General features: G+C 46.8%; 1 protein-coding gene across 5 annotated transcripts in view; it reads left to right on the top strand.

Moving 5' to 3' along the window:
• Positions 1-18,014, top strand: part of AMOTL1 (angiomotin like 1) — a 215,191-nt gene that overhangs the window by 125,337 nt on the left and 71,840 nt on the right. For all 5 annotated transcript variants that reach the window (XM_043898070.1, XM_043898076.1, XM_043898093.1 and 2 more), the window contains one exon: positions 15,842-16,133. In XM_043898070.1, coding sequence (XP_043754005.1) covers positions 15,842-16,133 — 292 coding nt within the window. The remainder of the gene's footprint in view (positions 1-15,841; positions 16,134-18,014) is intronic.

Here is an 18,014-nt window from a genome sequence, read left to right as displayed (position 1 = left end):
TGAGGCTCAGGTATCCTGGCTCTCAAACCCTTTTCCCTCCATCGTCCTAATTCCTCCGACTGATGGATTCAACAACACTTATCGCGTGTGTAGTCTGTGCAGCCCTGTACTCAGTTCAGAGATAAAGATACAGTTTCCACCCTCAGGGTCCTCCCAGCATCGTCTCAGGGAAGCCAGCATCTGAACAGATCCTTGGGCTGCAGGGTGCTATTTTAGGATAGAAAGGTGCAGAGAGCATTCGGGAACTGGAGAGAGCAGTATGACTCACAGCTGAAGGGCTTGGGGAGAGCTGCACGGAGGAGGTGACCTTTGAGCTGGGTCTTGAGAATAAATAAGAGCTGTGGGGTAGAGGTGAAGTAGCAGGAGGTACTATGCAGGGGAAAGGCCATTTCTTCAGACCAAAGCTTAGGAGGTTTTGTCTGGCATGAGCTGCAGTCATACAGACCATGGCGGGGTTGGAAGTGGCAGAAACTGTGTTTGGACAAGGAAATTGAGACCAGTTGATGAAGATCTTTGAGTGTCATACTAAAGAGTTCAGAATTTATCCATAAACAATTGCAAGAACCAGTGCTTTTCAGTAAAGACTGTGTTGATGTTTACTAGGCTGATTTTAATGGCAGCAAATGATGAATTAGAGGAAGAGGAACCTAGAGGCCATGAGGACCACCAGAGATGGGGTCAGTTGTGTCCAGATAAGACCTGGTGAGGGTAGCCCAGCTTTGAGGCCATAGGTATGGAGGAGCATTATATGCTAAGAGAAATAGAGTTGACATCATTTAATGACTGATTAGATATGGACACTGTTGGAAATAAGGCAGTTGGAAAGCAAACTCTCAGGAGAGAAGTTGGCTCTGGAGATACCCATTTGGAAATCGCTAGAGTTTAGATGTTTCTGAGCTTGCTCTGCCTGGGGAGAGTGTGGAGCATAAGAGAAGACAAGTGGGTCACTGCCTATTATGGCTGTGTCTTCATTCTCCCCAGAGGCTTTATTTATCAGATTCTAAATCAAATGAGCTGAGCTTTTCCCGAGTGACCCCAATGGCTGGGTGCAGGGCCTACTTTGGCTGTACAGCTTCTGAAAAGAGAGTGACTGGGCCTTGGCAGAGAGAGTGAGCTGGCCTGTCACTCACTTGGCAGCTGCTGACACGCTTCCCTGCCTTCGGTGGCAGTGTGGCAGTTTTGAAGCAATGTACCGACCTGCAGGCCCCTGACAGGCAGCAGGACGCAGCCAATACAGTGACCCCACTGGGGTATCCAAGTGCAGCCTGGGAGAGCTCTTGTTCTCACCCTTTTATGATTCCTAAAGCCAAAGAGAAATTGAAATGTAAAAGCTATCAGGTTTGAAGAGGAAAAATATGTCTTCAAATCTGTGGTTATTAGCACATTGATTTGCCAGAGTTAAATAATCCATGGTAGTGATTACAGAATCATATCAGAGTTTGGGTTGTGATAGTTCACCTTTTTTTTTTCCTTAATCATTTAACTCTGCTTGATCTAGATCTTGATCTAGATCGATCTAGAGCTTGATCGATAGTGGAAATATTCCCAGTCTCCTTCTTTCTCTTGGGCTTTATTCTGTGTTACGTGGCAGGGCATAAAGGGGTCTTGCTGCTTTTTGTCATTTGGCAGTAGGTATGCTGTGAGTGGAAGACAGGAAGGGCAAGGAGGAAGCTATCCTGGAGGGCTGCCAAAGTATTTGTGGGCGGCATCATGTGTTTCGATGTGATGACATCAAAAAGAAGAACTGTCTGAAGGATTTGAGCTGATTGCTGGGCTTGGCAGCTGGGTCCACATGACACATCAAAATGCCCTGGAAGATGTGACAGGCAGACCACTGAGGCTCAGCCCCAGAGCTACAAGGTGCCTTTGTGAGCCTGGCCGCGGCTCGCCAGCGTGGCTCCCCCAGGGCAGCCTTTGGCTAGCAGGGTAAACAGAGTTGTGTCCACACCAGCCGTGCTTCAGACACATTCATTGTGGCCTGAGCTCCAAGGACTGGATCTGAAGCTCAGCACGGTGTGATGTTCAAGCTATCTTTGACCCAAAAGAAGAGCCATTGCATGCGTGCTCAGCCATTTCCAACTTTGCAGCCCTGTGAACTGCAGTCCACCAGGCTCCTCTGTCCATGGGACTCTCCAGGCAAGAACTGGGGTGGGTTGCCATGCCCTCCTGAAGGGGACCTTCCAGACCCAGGGATCGAACCCGTCCCTTTGGTGGCTCTTGCATTGGCAGGCAGGTTCTTTCCCACTCAGCCACCTGGGAAACCCAGAGAAGAGCAGGTCTCCCTTTAACTTGACTGTCACCTTCCTTTGTGTGTAACAGGTTATCAGCTTGTCATTAACGGTGATGTTTCGGAAGCTGCCGGCTGTTGGGTCAGTGCATCATGGACGACCCTTGAGTCAGGGAGGCCTTTGTCTGAGATCACTGGGCTCATGTTCTGGCCTCGAGCTGCAAAAGTGGGCTCAGTATGTTCAGCGCTCTCATCCCACCCATCACACACTGTTAAGACTTCACTGCGTTTTGTCTAGACATGGAAAGGTCTGAAGAGCACAGAGCTTAGGATGAGTAAGAACCTGGACTTCTGACCTTCATTACTGATTTACCATAGCTCATGAATTCTCTCACCTGCTCTGATCCGCAGACCATGGGAGATGTGTGGCAGGTTATGGTCTCTTCCTGTGGGAAACCCCATGGAGAGGCCACTAGTCAGGGTCTCCTTGACTTTCATCGGTTCAGTTCAGTCGCTCAGTCGTGTCCGACTCTTTGTGACCCCATGGACCGCAGCACACCAGGCCTCCCTGTCTGTCACCAACTCCCAGAGTCCACCCAAACCCATGTCCATCAAGTCGGTGATGCCAGCCAACCATCTCATCCTCTGTTGTCCCCTTCTCCTGCCCTCAATCTTTCCCAGCATCAGGGTCTTTTCCAATGAGTCAGCTCCTTGCCTCAGGTGGCCAAACCTTGACCTTTCTCGTGAGGAAGCTAGTGAGGCTGGGGAAGGGCTCGGGCGACCTGGCCCTGCTGAGGTGGCAGTGGGGGCCTCCAGGGACTGTGAGGCAGCCATGGATGCAGGTCAGCTCTGTCCTGCCCCCTTCTTCCTCTTCCTTCTCCTGAAAGTGGAAATGAGCATAAATGAGGACCCGGTGAGAACTGGACAGGTTGTTCTATGAAGAATTAAGATTTAAAAAAAAAGAAAAGGAAGCATTGACTGACACATTTTGGGGAAACAGCACTTCCAGAAGTCATGACTTGGCTTTACAGTCTGTACATTGTTCTTATTATTGTTGTTATTCAGTTACTCAGTTATGTCCGACTCTTTGTGACCCCAGGGACTGCAGCACGCCAGGCCTCCCTGTCCATCAACTCCCGAAGCTTGCTTAAACTCATGTCCATCGAGTCGGTGATGCCATCCAACCATCTCATCCTCTGTCGTCCCCTTCTCCTCCTGCCCGCAATCCCTCCCAGCATCAGGGTCTTTTCAAATGAGTCAGCTCTTCGCATCAGGTGGCCAGAGTATTGGAGTTTCAGCTTCCACATCAATCCTTCCAATGAATATTCGGGATTGATTTCCTTTAGGACTGACTGGTCTGTCCCGTTAATGGAAGTGAAGGCACGAATGAATACCGGGGACTAGATCTCACACACCACAGCTAAGTTTGCATGTTGCAACTAAAGATTCCAAATGCCACAACAAAGATCCCCGAAATAAATATTAAAAAAAAAGAGAGATGACGTCAGAGCCAGTGGTGCCATGGATCCCCTTCCACAGAACACGCTTGCTTCGTCTCTTCACTGGCCCCATCAGTTCAGGGGGCTCGTGGTTTCCCGAATTCATGGAGGGACCCTGTGGTGTGCTCAGCCTCCCACATCACACATGTTTTCCTTAGAAAATTCACTATGAATTTTCCTCTAAAAAAACCTCCTGATTTGGTTTTATTTAGCACAGAGTCAAAGTTCCTGATGCTCTGTGATACTCAGGTGCTTCAGTTGTGTCCAGCTCTCTGCGACCCCTGGACTGTAGCCCATCAGGCTCCTCCATCCACGGGATTCTCCAGGCAAGAATACTGGAGTGGGTCGCCATGCCCTCCTCCAGTGGATCTTCCCGACGCAGGGGTGGATCCTGGGTCTTCTGCATTACAGGTGGATTCTTCACCATCTGAGCCACCAGGGAAGCCCCATGCTCCCTGGGAACGTGTCAAAAGACAGTGCAGGGTGTAGGGAGGGAGCGAAGAGGACAGAGTCCTGGAGCCCATGTGGCTGATTAGAGAGAACCCATGCTTCTCGCCAGGGACCCACACCGAGCCAGCAGTGCGGCCAGAGTGCAGTTTACCGAGTGAATAAGCGCAAAGACTGGGGCTGAAGAGCAGCTTTACTCTGGGTGGGTGTGAGGTCTCAAATGGGCTGCACAGTGCAACAGAGAATGTTCGGTGGCCCCCACTCACTCTGAGTTGGAAATGGCTGGAGGAGGAAGGGGGATTTTCAGACTGTGTTTCCAAAGTGCTGATTTGCAGTTTAGATAGTTAACGAAAATGAATTGCTATGTGGTATTAAAAGGTGAGCCAGACCCAAAGCTTTTGGATTAACCACCATGCGTTGCTCTTAACAAAAATGAGGCCAGGGAGTGTCTTTTTTAAATTCCACCAGCTAAACATGTGTTTTGAATACCAGCATTAAAATTTACGAGTTTGTACAATTTTTAAGCTGAATTGTGGCTGAATGAGCCAAGTAAAATGCCCTGTTTATTGTGAGGAGCGGCTCTGCGGTGTGGGAATTTCAAAATGCTGGGGTCAAGTTTAGGTTGCTTTCTCAAGAAATGTAACACAACTCCAGCTGCAGTGCATTAAATGCGTGGCTTCTCCAAACAAGAGGATCATCCATATGCCTCCTGCCTAGCAATAGTTTGGATCTTAGTTTACCCAAGAGCCTAGTCTCAGTCTGAACACTTAAGAGTCCTGTGTCACACCACCAAAGGGGTCCAGGTGGGAAAGCTGTGGGTTTGGGAGAAGAAGATTTGAGGGGTTTTAAGTCCTGGCTCTTCCACTTTGTAGCAAACTGCTTAAGTTCTCAGAGCCTCAGTTTCCTTATCTGCAATCTGCTGTAGCTGATGTTTCCTAAAAGTAACTGATTTTCTTCCTTAGACTAATGAAACACTTTCAGTCTCAAAAATCTAGTAATAAGATAACTCCACTTCCCCACTCCCTAAAAAATGATAAAGAAGGGAAATAGAAATTACCTGCAGTTCCATTATCCAGCCAAAACCACTCTTAAATTCTCTGTTCACTATTGCTTTCACAATCAGAAAGTATAAGAAAATACTCTAAATTGGAAACCTCTAGATAAATAAGAGGTATTTTTACTGAGTGAGAAGTCTTAAATTTGAACCTCTTCACAGCCAAGAAGCCATTTGTTATTTTCACCTCATTTTTAAGTTCTTTTATCTTGTTTACTTCCTCTAATTATTAAAATAACAGTGCTGATTTTTGGCTTATCTCTATTTTCCAATTTTTCTTTAAGTGAAAGTTGGTCAATCACGTCCAACTCTTTGTGACCCCATGGACTATACACCATGGTATCCTCTAGGCCAGAATACTGGAGTGGGTAGCTTTTCCCTTCTCCAGGGGATCTTCCCAACCCAGGGGTCGAACCCAGGTCTCCCACATTACAGGCACATTCCTTACCAGCTGAGCCACCAAGGAAGCCCTCATGGCTAATACATACTTTTCTATAATGAACTTATATATTAGTACAGAACTTTTTGAATAGCCGCCCATGTTCACTGTAGAAATTGCATAAAGAATAGAAAAATATGAAGAGTGAAAAAAATCCATGAATTTGTCATCTGGAGAGAGTCATTCTGACCTTTTGTCATTGTTCCTTGTAGTCATTTTTCTGTAATTTTTTACTCAAGCAAAGTCCTAATATTTATCACGCCTTGAGAATTTTAAAGAATCTTTGCTTTGAAGCTCAGTAAACACTCATTGAACTGATTGTTAATACTGATAAATTGAAAAAAGTTGTTTTGATTTCAGTTGTGTATTAATAACTTTGCTTTGGGAAATTTTTTTAGCTGTTGCATTTTCTCTTTTGAATCACTCGATCACATCCTTCATCAGTTTATCCATTGATGTCTCTTTTCCTGTTATGTTTTGGACAACTTTTGTCAATCACGCAGCCATATTAAATGTTGGCACAATGCCCTAATTGTAGATAAACATATTGTTGTTGTTGTTTAGTCACTAAGTCGTGTCCGACTCTTTTGTGACCCAGGGACTGTAGCCCACCAGGCTCCTCTGTCCATGGGATTCTCCAGGCAAGAATGCTGGAGTGGGTTGCTGCTTCCTCCTCCAGGGGATCTTCCCGTCCCAGGGACAGAACCTGTGTCTCATGTATTGGCAGGCGGATGCTTTCCCCTGAGCCACCTGGGAAGCCCCCAGAACATATAGTCTAATATTTTGAATATAGGTTGCTGATCACCAGTGATGCTTGTAGATCTGGTGTTAGTAGAGTGGGGACTGGAGAAGGCAATGGCACCCCACTCCAGTACTCTTGCCTGGAAAATCCCATGGATGGGGGAGCCTGGTGGGCTACAGTCCATGGGGTCGCGAAGAGTCAGACACAGCTGAGCGCCTTCACTTTCCCTTTTCACTTTCATGCATTGGAGAAGGAAATGGCAACCCACTCCAGTGTTCTTGCCTGGAGAATCCCGGGGACAGTGGAGCCTGGTGGGCGGCCGTCTATGGGGTTGCACAGAGTCGGACACAACTGAAGCGACTTAGCAGCAGCAACAGCAGAGTAGGGACTATTGGTCTGTTTGTGTGAATTGCTCTGTTGCTCACTGAATTCTGAAATTGTCTCCAAAGTGAGGCCTTTTGGTGTACATGTAGTGTGAACTAGAGCAGTGCTGAGCAATGGAAATGTATTGTTGAGGAGGGAGGGGGATGGATAAATTGGAAGATTGGAATTGACGTATAGACGCCACTAGGTATAAAATAGATGACTAATAAGGACCTACCGTATAGCACAGGGAACTCTACTCAATACTCTGTAATGACCTATATGGGAAAAGAATCTAAAACATGTGTGTGTGTGTGCCTGTGTGTGTAACTGATTTACTTTGCTATACAGAAGAAACTAACATGGCAGTGTAAGTCAGCTATAGTCCAATGAGAATTAAAAAATTTTAAATGCTAAATAAAATGCTAAACTAAAGGCGTTGACATCATTTAAAAAAGAAATATAATGTGGGCCAGATATCTAATTAAAATTTTTCTCACAGCCACATTTTTATAAGGTTAAAAGAAACAGGTGAAATTAATTTAAAAACATGTTTTAGTTAACACATTTTTAAAAATTGAATATAGTTAATTTACAGTGTTGTTTGTGTTAGTTTCTGCTATAAAGCAAAGTGATTCATTTATACAGTAAACTTACTATGTTAAATGTTTTTTCTGTTATTGAATATAGTTGCCTGTGCTGTACTGTAAGACTTTGTTGTCTGTTTTATGTATAGTAGTTTGTTTCTGCTAATTCCAAACTCCTGATTTATCCACTGCCCCCCCCCACCCAAAGCCTTCCCCGCTTTGGTAACCATAGTTTGTTTTCTGTGTCTGTGAGTTTACTTCTGTTTTGTCAGGTCATTTGTTTCACTTTTTTAAGATTCCAGATACAGGTGATATCATATATTTGTGTTTGTCTGACTTCTCTTAGTATGAGAATCTCTAGGTCCATCCTGCTGCAGATGGCATTTCTTTCTTTTTATGGCTGAGTAATATTCAACTATGTACGCTTATCACGTCTTCTTTATCCATTCATCTGTGGGTGGACACTTAGGTTTCGTCCGTGTCTTGGCTATTTTAAGTCGTGCTGCTGTGAACATTGGAGGGCGTGTGTCTTTTCAGATTGATTTTGTCTTTACTGGGTATATGCTGAGGAGCAGGATTGTTGGATCATACGGTAACTGTATTTTTAGTTTTTTTTAAGGAACTTCCACACCGTTAGTTAATCCATTTTAAAACATACATTTAGGTACATGTTTTATTTAACCCATTATATCTAAAGTATTATCATTTCAACAGGTTATCATCATAAAAAACTACTGCTGAGATATTTTACCTTTTTTGTACTGTCTTCAAATTTGGATGTGCTTTTTATGCTTCGTGCACATCTCAGCTCAGACGAGACACATTTCAGGTGTTCGGTAGCCACATGTGGTTTGTGGCTAGTGTTCTGGACAGTACAGGTCTAGAAGAAAGTGAGGGTCTGTGTTCAAGAGCCAATGTCCCAACATGCATGTGCATCCCCTTGACATTATACTCCTGTTCTGCATTGCATTGCAAGAAATCTCTTCAGAAATGGAAGCTTCTGTGGTGTTAGCATTTGCTTTGTTTCCAGGCTGAAGCTTTAGTATTAGGGACTGGGATTCTCCACACAGTGTGTTTTAAGAGGAAGGGACACCCAAGGGTGCGTGACCCTTTGCTTTTCTCCTGACACCCATTAGCAGTGTAATAGTAATAACACAGGCTAGCAGTTATCAAGTCCCTTCCCAATGACAGACACTATGTGCACTGCTTTATATACATGGCCTCACTTAATTCTCATAACAACTCTGTGAAGTAGATCCTATCATCATCACCGTTTAAAGGTGAGGAAGAAATTAAAAACTTGCCCGTGGTTACATGGCTAGAAAGAAGCAGAGAAAAGCGTCCCATATTAAGGAATACTGCAGTCTTGAGCCAGCATGGGGTAATAGCCCTCCTGTGGTGGAGGTATGTGAGCTCCAACCCCCAGTTCATAGCCCACTGTTTTGCTTTGTAAAGACTGAGATCTCTGATTTGTTAATCCTCTGAGCTTTAGTTTGCATACTTTAAAAACAGAATAATAATATGTGTTGTGAGAGCAGGGAATGTCCGAGCTTGTGAGAGTGAAATGACAGTGAAGGTAAAGTGCTATTCATGGCATATTTAGTACATTAGGTGTAACGTAAATACAGATGTTTAAACAACCTTATTTATGGGAACTTCCCTAGTAGTTCAGTGGTTAAGACTCCACGCTTCCAATGCAGGGGTCATGGGTTTGATCCCTGGTTGGGGATCCCACATGCTTTGAGGCTCAGCCAAAAAAAATTTTTTTTAAAGAGAATATGTAAACAAGCTAATTTATAAAGGCTTGTTGTGTGCAGAGAGAAGCAAAGAGACTGTTGAGTGGTCGCTGTCAACAATGATCTTGCTTCCCTGATCCACATTACATTATCACTTCAGTCTTGAGCTGCATTTTGTGTATGAGAAAGGAAGCGACATGGAGCTGTGTTACTAAATTGGCAGTGTCATGGCTGGAGATTCTAACTATATTATCCAGATCAAATATAAATACCAGAGGTCTCTCCCTCAATAAAACAGTGTTGAAGTTCATAAAGCATATATGACCTCCTAACTTGCTGTTGGGCTCTGAGGCCAAATCAATTGACAAAAATGTACTGGGTACCAATTTAGTGTAAGTCGTAATTTTCTACCCTCAGAAAACATGCATGCTACTAATTAGGAAGAATAAATAATGCATGAAAAATTAAATGGTATTTAAATAAAAATTCAAGAGAACAAAAACATGACATAGGCCAGTGGTGTTTGGTTGTCAGGAGTGTGAGTCGGGCAGGGTTGTAAATTAGGAAGCAAGGAATGAGTGTAGATTCTGGGTCAGGCTATGTGCCACGGACCCAAGTCATTAATGATGGGCCGTCATTTTAGTTCAGTTCAGTTCAGTCACTCAGTCGTGTCCGACTCTTTTCAACCCCATGAATTGCAGCACGCCAGGCCTCCCTGTTCATCACCAACTCCTGGAGTTCACTCAAACTCATGCCCATCGAGTCAGTGATGCCATCCAGCCATCTCATCCTCTGTCGTCCCCTTCTCCTCCTGCTCCCAATCCCTTCCAGCATCAGGGTCTTTTCCAATGAGTCAACTCTTCCCATCAGGTGGCCAGAGTACTGGAGTTTCAGCTTCAGCATCAGTCCTTCCAATGAACACCCAGGACTAATCTCCTTTAGGATGGACTGGTTGGATCTCCTTGCAGTCCAAGAGACTCTCAAGAGTCTTCTCCAACACCATAGCTCAAAAGCATCAATTTTTCAGCGCTCAGCTTTCTTTACAGTCCAACTCTCACATCCATACATGACCACTATATATTCCCTGTATGACCCTATTTTGAATCATAGATGCGGCTCTTTGTTTTTTTATTAAAATTTTTTTGATGTGGGTCATTTTTAAAGTCATGGTCCAAGTCATTGATGATGGAAGATCAGCCCATATATATTCCCTGTATGACCCTATTTTGAATCATAATTGTGGCTCTTTGTTTTTTTATTAAAATTTTTTTGATGTGGGTCATTTTTAAGGTCTTTATTGAATTAGTTACAGTATTGCTTCTGGTTTATATTTTAATTTTTTTGGTCATGAGGCATGTGGAATCTTAGTTCCCTGACCAGGGCTCAAACCAATACCCTCTGCATTGGAAGGTGAAGTCTTTTTTTTTTTTTAATTTATTTTTTTTTTATTGAAGGAAAACTGCTTTACAGAATTTTGCTGTTTTCTGTCAAACCTCAGCATGAATCAGCCATAAAGTGAGTGAAGTCGCTCAGTCGTGTCCGACTCTTTGTGACCCCATGGACTGTAGGCCACCAGGCTCCTCCGTCCATGGGATTTCCCAGGCAAGAGTACTGGAGTGGGTTGCCATTTCCTTCTCCAGGAAGGCGAAGTCTTAACCACTGGACCGATCACCAGGGAAATCCCAGATGTGTCTCTTTAAATGCTCCTTGATTCTTGTTTCTAATACCTCACTGTGTACTTGGGGCGAAGAGGCTTTTTCAGCCCTGCTCAGATGTATTTAATAGTTTGGTGGCAGGTGGGAAAAGATCCCTTTCTTCAGTGTTCCAAGATTTCTCTGATTCCATGAGAAAGGAGCAGAGCCTGGTGGTGGTCCTGCCTTGGTGTGTGTGAGGATAAAGAAGGTGATGAACTGTGCTGCCTGGCAGATGGTGTAGACCCTTCATACTGTTAGTTGAATGCTTCTGTAGAAGAGACAGTAACCTGTGAAAGACAATAGGTAAATAACTGTCCAAGAGAACAACACAGGGGCGGGTTTCTAGCCTTCATGCTCCCCCTGAGCTGTCTCGAACCTGCAGAAAGCTCTGATGCTTTCGCTAGGGTGTGAGTCAGGGACAGGGTGGTCACTCAGACTAGGCCACGGGGACCTGGCAGCAGGGGTCACAGGGCGCCTTGCCTGTCCTCCTTGTGTTCCCCCGCACTGTTCAGGGAACGAGTGAGCTCCAGGCTCTGGAATCCCAAAGCCTGTGCTTGCATCTTCTTTATCTTTCTGTTATCTCTGTTCTATTTTGTTTCGGAGAAGGAAATGGCAACCCACTCCAGTATTCTTGCCTGGAGAATTCCATGGACAGAGGAGCGTGGCGGGCTCCAGGTCATGGGGTCGCAAAGAGTCAGACATGACCGAAGCGACTTAGCACATACCGTCTTGTGCCTTGTTTTCTCACCTAAACAGAGACTTGATAGTGATGCTTATTTTATAAGGCAGTTATGAAGGTCAAGGTGTATGATGCGTGTAGCAGTGCATACTACAGTGGCTGGAGTCAAAAGTGCCCGATAAATGTTAGCCGTAACAGAAAAAAAATATTGGATTTCTCATGAAAGCCACACTCAGGGCTAAGCTCTGGGTTGCTGTCATTCAGTCACTTATTTGTGTCCGACTCTTTACTGCAGCATGTCAGACTCCTGTGTCCTCCACTGTCTCCTGGACTTTGCTCAAATTCACATCCATTGAGTCGGTGATGCCATCCAACCATCCCATCCTCTGTCTCCCACTTCTCCTTTAGCCCTCAATCTTTCCCAACATCAGGGTCTTATCCGGTGAGTAGGCTCTTTGCATCAGGTGGCCAAAGTATTGGAGCTTCAGCTTCCGCATCAGTCCTTCCAGTGAATATTCAAGGTTGATTTCCTTTAGGATTGGTTGGTTTGATTTCCTTGCAGTCCAAGGGACTCTCAAGAGTCTTCAGCAGCACCACAATTCAAAAGTATCAATTCTTCAGTGCTCAGCCTTCTATGGGATACAAATGATGCTAATTATAATTATAGTGATAATAGCTAACATTTGTCCAATGCTTCATTTGTGCCCAGCTTTATACATATTAACTCCTTAAGTTCTTTAACTTAAGCCAAGTGGTGGTATGCACCCAGGATACCGAGACACATGATGTCAAGTAACAGCTCTGCCTTCACAGTCTAACAGAGGAAGTAAGTGAAACTATTAGTCGCTCAGTTGTGTCCGACTTTTTTCGACCTTATGGTCTGCAGCCCGTCAGGCTCCTCTGTCTATGGGAATTCTCCAGGCAAGAATACCGGAGTGGGTAGCCATTCCTTTCTCCAGAGAATGGAGAAAGGGAAATCCCTTTCCCTACCAGGGAAATCCCAATAGAGGAAGTAAACTATAGTCATATAGACGATTATGGCATAGAATTCTGGGCTTCCCTGCTAGCTCAGCTGGTAAAGAATCTGCCTGCAATGCATAAGAGTCCGGTTCATCTCCTGGGTCGGAAGATCCCCTGGAGGAGGGCATGGCTACCCACTCCAGTATTCTTGCCTGGAGAATTCCCATGGACAGAAGAATCTGGCGGGCTAATTCCATTGGGTTGCAAAGAGTCGGACACCACTGAGCGACTAAGCGCAGCACAGCATAGAATTCTATACAAGGTAGTTTCTCAATAAATATTGGTTCCTGTCTCCTCTTTTTTTTTTTTTTTTCTGTGTCCCCATTGCGAAGACGTCTTTATCCTAATGGTGGCCGATCAGTAGCATTATCTTTGGAAGTGAAGGATATCCTGATTCATAGCACTGATATGATGGTGTGTGACATTTTCCTGTGTCTCCCCCCACCCCCCACCACCGTTCTTTCCCCTTCATTTACTCTCATCCAGATCTGCCTTGTATGGACCTTTGAGCCCACCAGCCCCACAGTGGCTAAGGAGCGGAGCCAAGGAACAGTGGTTTGCTCTCCTGGCTACACATCGTCCGTTGTAATACCATGCCTCTTGAATATGTATTTTTGAGTGTATAACCGGGTTATTTTTTGAAGCCAGTGTTCTCTACTTATCATAAAAGACTTCCTATTTTGAAAAACCCATTCTTTCTGTCCCTGAACTTGGCAAGAACCTTTTTCCTGCATTGCCACTCAGGTGGCTAGTTACCATCATGGATGACTTAGGCTGGCATTATGAAAACTTCCTTTTTGTTGTATAACGGAAGATGACCGAGAACATAGGCCCGTCCTTGACTGTGAGTTCCAAATGCCAGAGCCCAATAAATATCAAAAGGTAGAAGCCCCACCCTGAAGCCCCTGCGTTAAGGGTCAGAGGGCAAGTCCTGCTGGGACCCTGATGCTTCTTCTGTGCCCACCTCAGCTTCGAAGAGACACACCACCATGCTTGTTGTTTGTGGTGGATGAAGTGGGCAGGGAGAACTTGCAGATGGGAACTGGTGTCTGTTTTTGGATCGAGGCAGTGTAATTTGTGATATTTTGTCTCTTGTCAAGGTAACCTCTTTGCATGAAAAATACACTGTAGGATTTGGCCAGGCTGCTGGTATGCACTTATTCACAAAGGACCTGTGGTGTTTTGGGTCCACAACTGATAGGAGTCCCTGTGATGGGGATGAAAGTTGGGCATTGTGAAAGGCAGCCAAGGGCATTTCACTCTCACCATGGAGTTGGACCTCGTACACACAGACATCCTCATGCACACGGGACAACACATCCACATATATTTCAGTGTAGAAGGGGCACAAATTCATCAAAATGCAGAAACGTTTTATTTCTAATGAGATCATATAGTAATCGTAGTTGTGGAAAGGGAGGGAAGGGGGAGGGTTTACACCTCCCCACCCCCAGCACTCCTTTCTGAAGTCAGAGGCCCTTAAGGAGTAAAGAACCACCTTGAGCTCCATGGTTCCCTATTTTGACTTGGGGAACTTAGATCCCAGCTATTTTAACATGAAATGGATGGGCTCCTAGATCAAAACCGTAAGGAGATCTAGTTGGAAACTAACTTGGGAGCCTGGTGAAGCACTCTGATGTTGGTTACCAGAACAGAGCCTGTGGTTAGTCACTCTGGAGGGATCCCTGGATTTCTTCTGACATCATCTTTAGGGGTGTTTGCATCTCCATGTAGGGAGGGCCAAGGTGACACCCTTTCTTCTAGAGTTTGACGTTTAGCTGCAGAAGTCAGCATTCAGAGGATGCTTAATGCTCTAAGATACACTTGCACAGTGAGAGATATGGAGGGTGACACGGTCCAAAAACATTGCAGCAAATATACTTAAAAGGAAATATAAGGTCAGATGACCTCTGAGGATAAAGGGAGGTAGCTCTGAGAGATTTGGCCCCGGAGGATCACAAGGAACAGAGGTAACACATGAAACTGTTATGGACTAGCAGGAGCTCAACCCTTTGATATAACGAAGTCAGGGATTTGAGGGTTGCTGATAATTCTTAGTGCCCCAGTTCTCAGACTGAGATCTAAAGGTTGAAGGGGTAAACAAGAACACCAGTTTCCCCAAGTCTGCAGGAGAGAGATAGCCATGGTTGGAGAACTAGATGCCAAGACTGTCTTTGCTGTTTATACTATAGTGTTGTTGTTAGGAGCCCTTGGCTTAGGCTGGAAGAAAATACAGGGATTTTTATGAAACCAGTTAACAGAATCAGGAGGTGGGGATCCTTTGGGAGGGGAGATTGGGTATGAAAATTCATGGGTTCAGGTAAAGAAGCTAGTACCAAAGTTTGAACCATCAAGGGACATCTGTGTTTTTCTTAACCTGGCTGTTGTTGTTCAGTCACTAGGCCATATCTGTCTCCTTGTGACCCCACGGATGGCAGCTCACTCGTGTGTCCTGCACTGGCTCCTGAAGAGTTTGCTCTAACTCGTTTCCATGGAGTCGGTGATGCTATCTGACCATCTCATCTTGTCACCCCCTTCTCCTTTTGCCTTCAGTCTTTCCCGAGTTTCCTCACTGGGCACCTTTGGTCCTTCCTTGCCAACATACATCCCCCCTACTCGCATGAAGACAGCTCCTCCCCTGCCCCTCCACACTCCACGGGAAGGTCTGGCTCCCAGAGCTTGGCTCCCAGGTTTGGCTCCCAGAGGCCCATGCCCATTCCTCTGGCCTCATCTTGTGCTGTTCCTGCCGCCTGGGCTCTGTGTCCACTTGCTTTCTTCCTCTTAATCTGCTCCTCTCAGTCCTGCCTTAGGTCCCGCTCACCCCCCGATCCGTCTACCTGGAAAACTTTCCCTGCTTCTCCACCCGCTGCCCCCAACCACTCTTTACTCCATGTCTGTCAACAGACTTCAGCTCAGGCGTCCGCTTCTCAGAGACCATTTCCCTGACCCCTCTGTTACGAACTGGCCACTCAGTGATTCCCTGTCCCTGTCCCTCGGGTTGATTCTTGTAGAGGTGTCGCTTTTCAATACTCAGCTTTGTGTATTCATCACTCGGTGGTGTGCCCATCTCTCTCTCTCCAAGAATATAAGCTTCATGAGAGCAGGGAAGGACCTTGTCTGTCTGGTCCACCGTTTCCCTGATGACCAGAGCAGTGCAGATTCAGAGGGAGAGTGCTGAATATCTGTGGGATGGAGGGTTGAAGCTGCATCTCTCAGCCCAGCTGGACCCTGCGTTGATGCTGACCCCCAGCATCACTGTGGGTTGGGACCACCCACAGTGCCTGTGCTGTGGGCTTTTTTACCCCAGCCCCAGCCTGTGGCCTGGACTCTGACCCCTGGTCTGTTCCCTTGCAGCCGCCCATGCCAGCTTCCTTTCCCGTCCACGGCGCAGCAGCACAGCCCGGTGTCCTCGCAGAACTCCTCGGTCAGCGGGCCGCTGCACTCCGTGCCTCTGCCGCTCGCAGCTCCCTTGGCCCTGGGGGCCGTGCCGCCCCCGCCCGCCGCCTCGCCCAGCCAGCAGCTTGGCCCAGACGCGTTTGCGATCGTGGAGCGAGCCCAGCAGATGGTGGAGATCCTCACGGAGGAGAACCGCGTGCTGCACCAGGAGCTGCAGGGTTACTATGACAACGCTGACAAGCTCCACAAGGTAGGGGGTTTCCCCGGGGACGGGGCAGGGAAGGTTCTCGGTATTCCAGCTAGACGGATCGGGAGCGAGCGGGACCTAAGGCAGGATGGAGAGGAGTAGGTCAAGGGGGAGAAAGCAAGTGGACACAGAGCCCAGACGGCAGGAACAGCAGGAGATGAGGCCAGAGCGAAGGTTCTCTGAAAGGGACATGGTTCCTTACGGCTCAAGGGGGTTGATTCACTGACTCACTGGCCACACCTCTTTATGCCAGGCACCATGTAAGACTTTAGGAAGACAAAAATAAATATGCCAGGGTGCCTCCCTTGGAGGAGCTTATCTTCCAAAAGAGGGAGAGTCACTCCTTCAGGTTTGATGGAGAAATCAAAAGCTTTCCCGACAAGCAAAAGTTAAGAGAAGTCAGCACCCCCAAACCAGCTTTATAGCCAATGCTAAAGGAATTTCTCTAGGCAGGAAACGAGAGAAGAAAAGGCCTAACTACAGAAAATAAACCCCAAACAATTAAGAAAACAGTAATAGGATAATACATATTGATAATTACCTTAAACGTAAATGGATTAAATGCACCAACCAAAAGATATAGGCTGGCTGAGCAGATGAAAACCTGGGCATATATGTACTTCCACTAACCTCATCACTCTGCCTCATGCCTGCCCCCCCGCCCCCCGCCAAATGGTAATTATTTTATATTGTTAGGTTAATCATGTTCCCATTATGGCTTGCAGTTGTAATTATCTTGTATTGATTGTGAAAACTGATAAACATCTTTTCCTATTGTGATTATGTAAAAAAAGCAGGGGTGGGGGGGGGTGGAGTCACCCAAGCTAAACCTGCAGTAGAAGGTCAAGGGGCTACAGGAGAGACAGGAGAGGTGCCCCTGGACAGGGACTCAGCGGCTGAGCAGCATCTCCCCAAAAGGACATTGTGGGAGAGGGGACACCGAGAGGGATACGGAGCAGTAAGCTGAGAGAGGCAGGTTCTCCCTTTACATCTGGGATTTCACACAGGAACCTGGTGATTGCCGTGCTGGTTTCATTAGCTGGTCTCTGCAAAAAAAGCAGTCATGCCTCAGCACCGAGGGCAGAGTGCGCGTTCCGGCATGCTCTCCTTCTGCTTGTGACTCAGCAGGTGGGGAGATGCTGCAGAATTCCAGCCCGTGTCTTTGTCATGGGAACGTTAGGCACACGGCAGCCTTCACTCTTAGGGCTTTATGCCCAGAGCCAAAGTCAAGAGGGAGACATCTAGAGAGAGTGAACTGTCACAGGCAGTGATTTCACCATGACCCACCTGCCAGCACCTGAAAAGCTGCAGGTGGCAAGGCCCTGCAGGTGAGGGACAAAAGTCATCGGATGGCTTCAGGCAGCAGAGCCACGGGGCACCGGAGTTTCCTTTCTGGGGACAAAGTGGCCTGTGTGCTCTGTCCTGGGCAGGTCGAGCTTTTGCAGAGAGAAAAGGTGGGAATGTAAACGCCCCTGGGCACAGCAGCGTTGCCCTTTGGTTCCGCATGCCAGGGCTTGCTCCTGGCTGGCCCACGGGGGTCATGGCTCAGTGTTGACCTCTCCGTAAAGCCTGGCCTTTCTGCCGGTCCGGGTGTCGGAGCCGCCAGCCCCTCTGATTCCCCGGAGGGCTGGCAGCCGTCAGCTGGGTGCCGTGGGTGGGATGATGCAACCATTCACAGACGGGACCTGTTCCAGCACGTTTGTGTGGAGCTTCCGCGGCGAGGGTCTGGAGCTCCCAGAAGTCAAGACTAGGCTTGGCTCGGAGAGGTCTGACCACCTTTACTGGAGGCGACAGACGAGGGGCCGGGACCTGTGGGCTGCCCAAAGATGGTGGCCTCTGCCCTGGGCCAGTCATGCCCGAGCCCATGTGCGGGCTCCTGGCCTT

The sequence above is a fragment of the Cervus elaphus genome, chromosome 1, assembly GCF_910594005.1.
Source record: "Cervus elaphus chromosome 1, mCerEla1.1, whole genome shotgun sequence".
NCBI classification, from domain to species: domain Eukaryota; kingdom Metazoa; phylum Chordata; class Mammalia; order Artiodactyla; family Cervidae; genus Cervus; species Cervus elaphus.
This window is presented reverse-complemented; position numbering and strand designations above follow the sequence as displayed.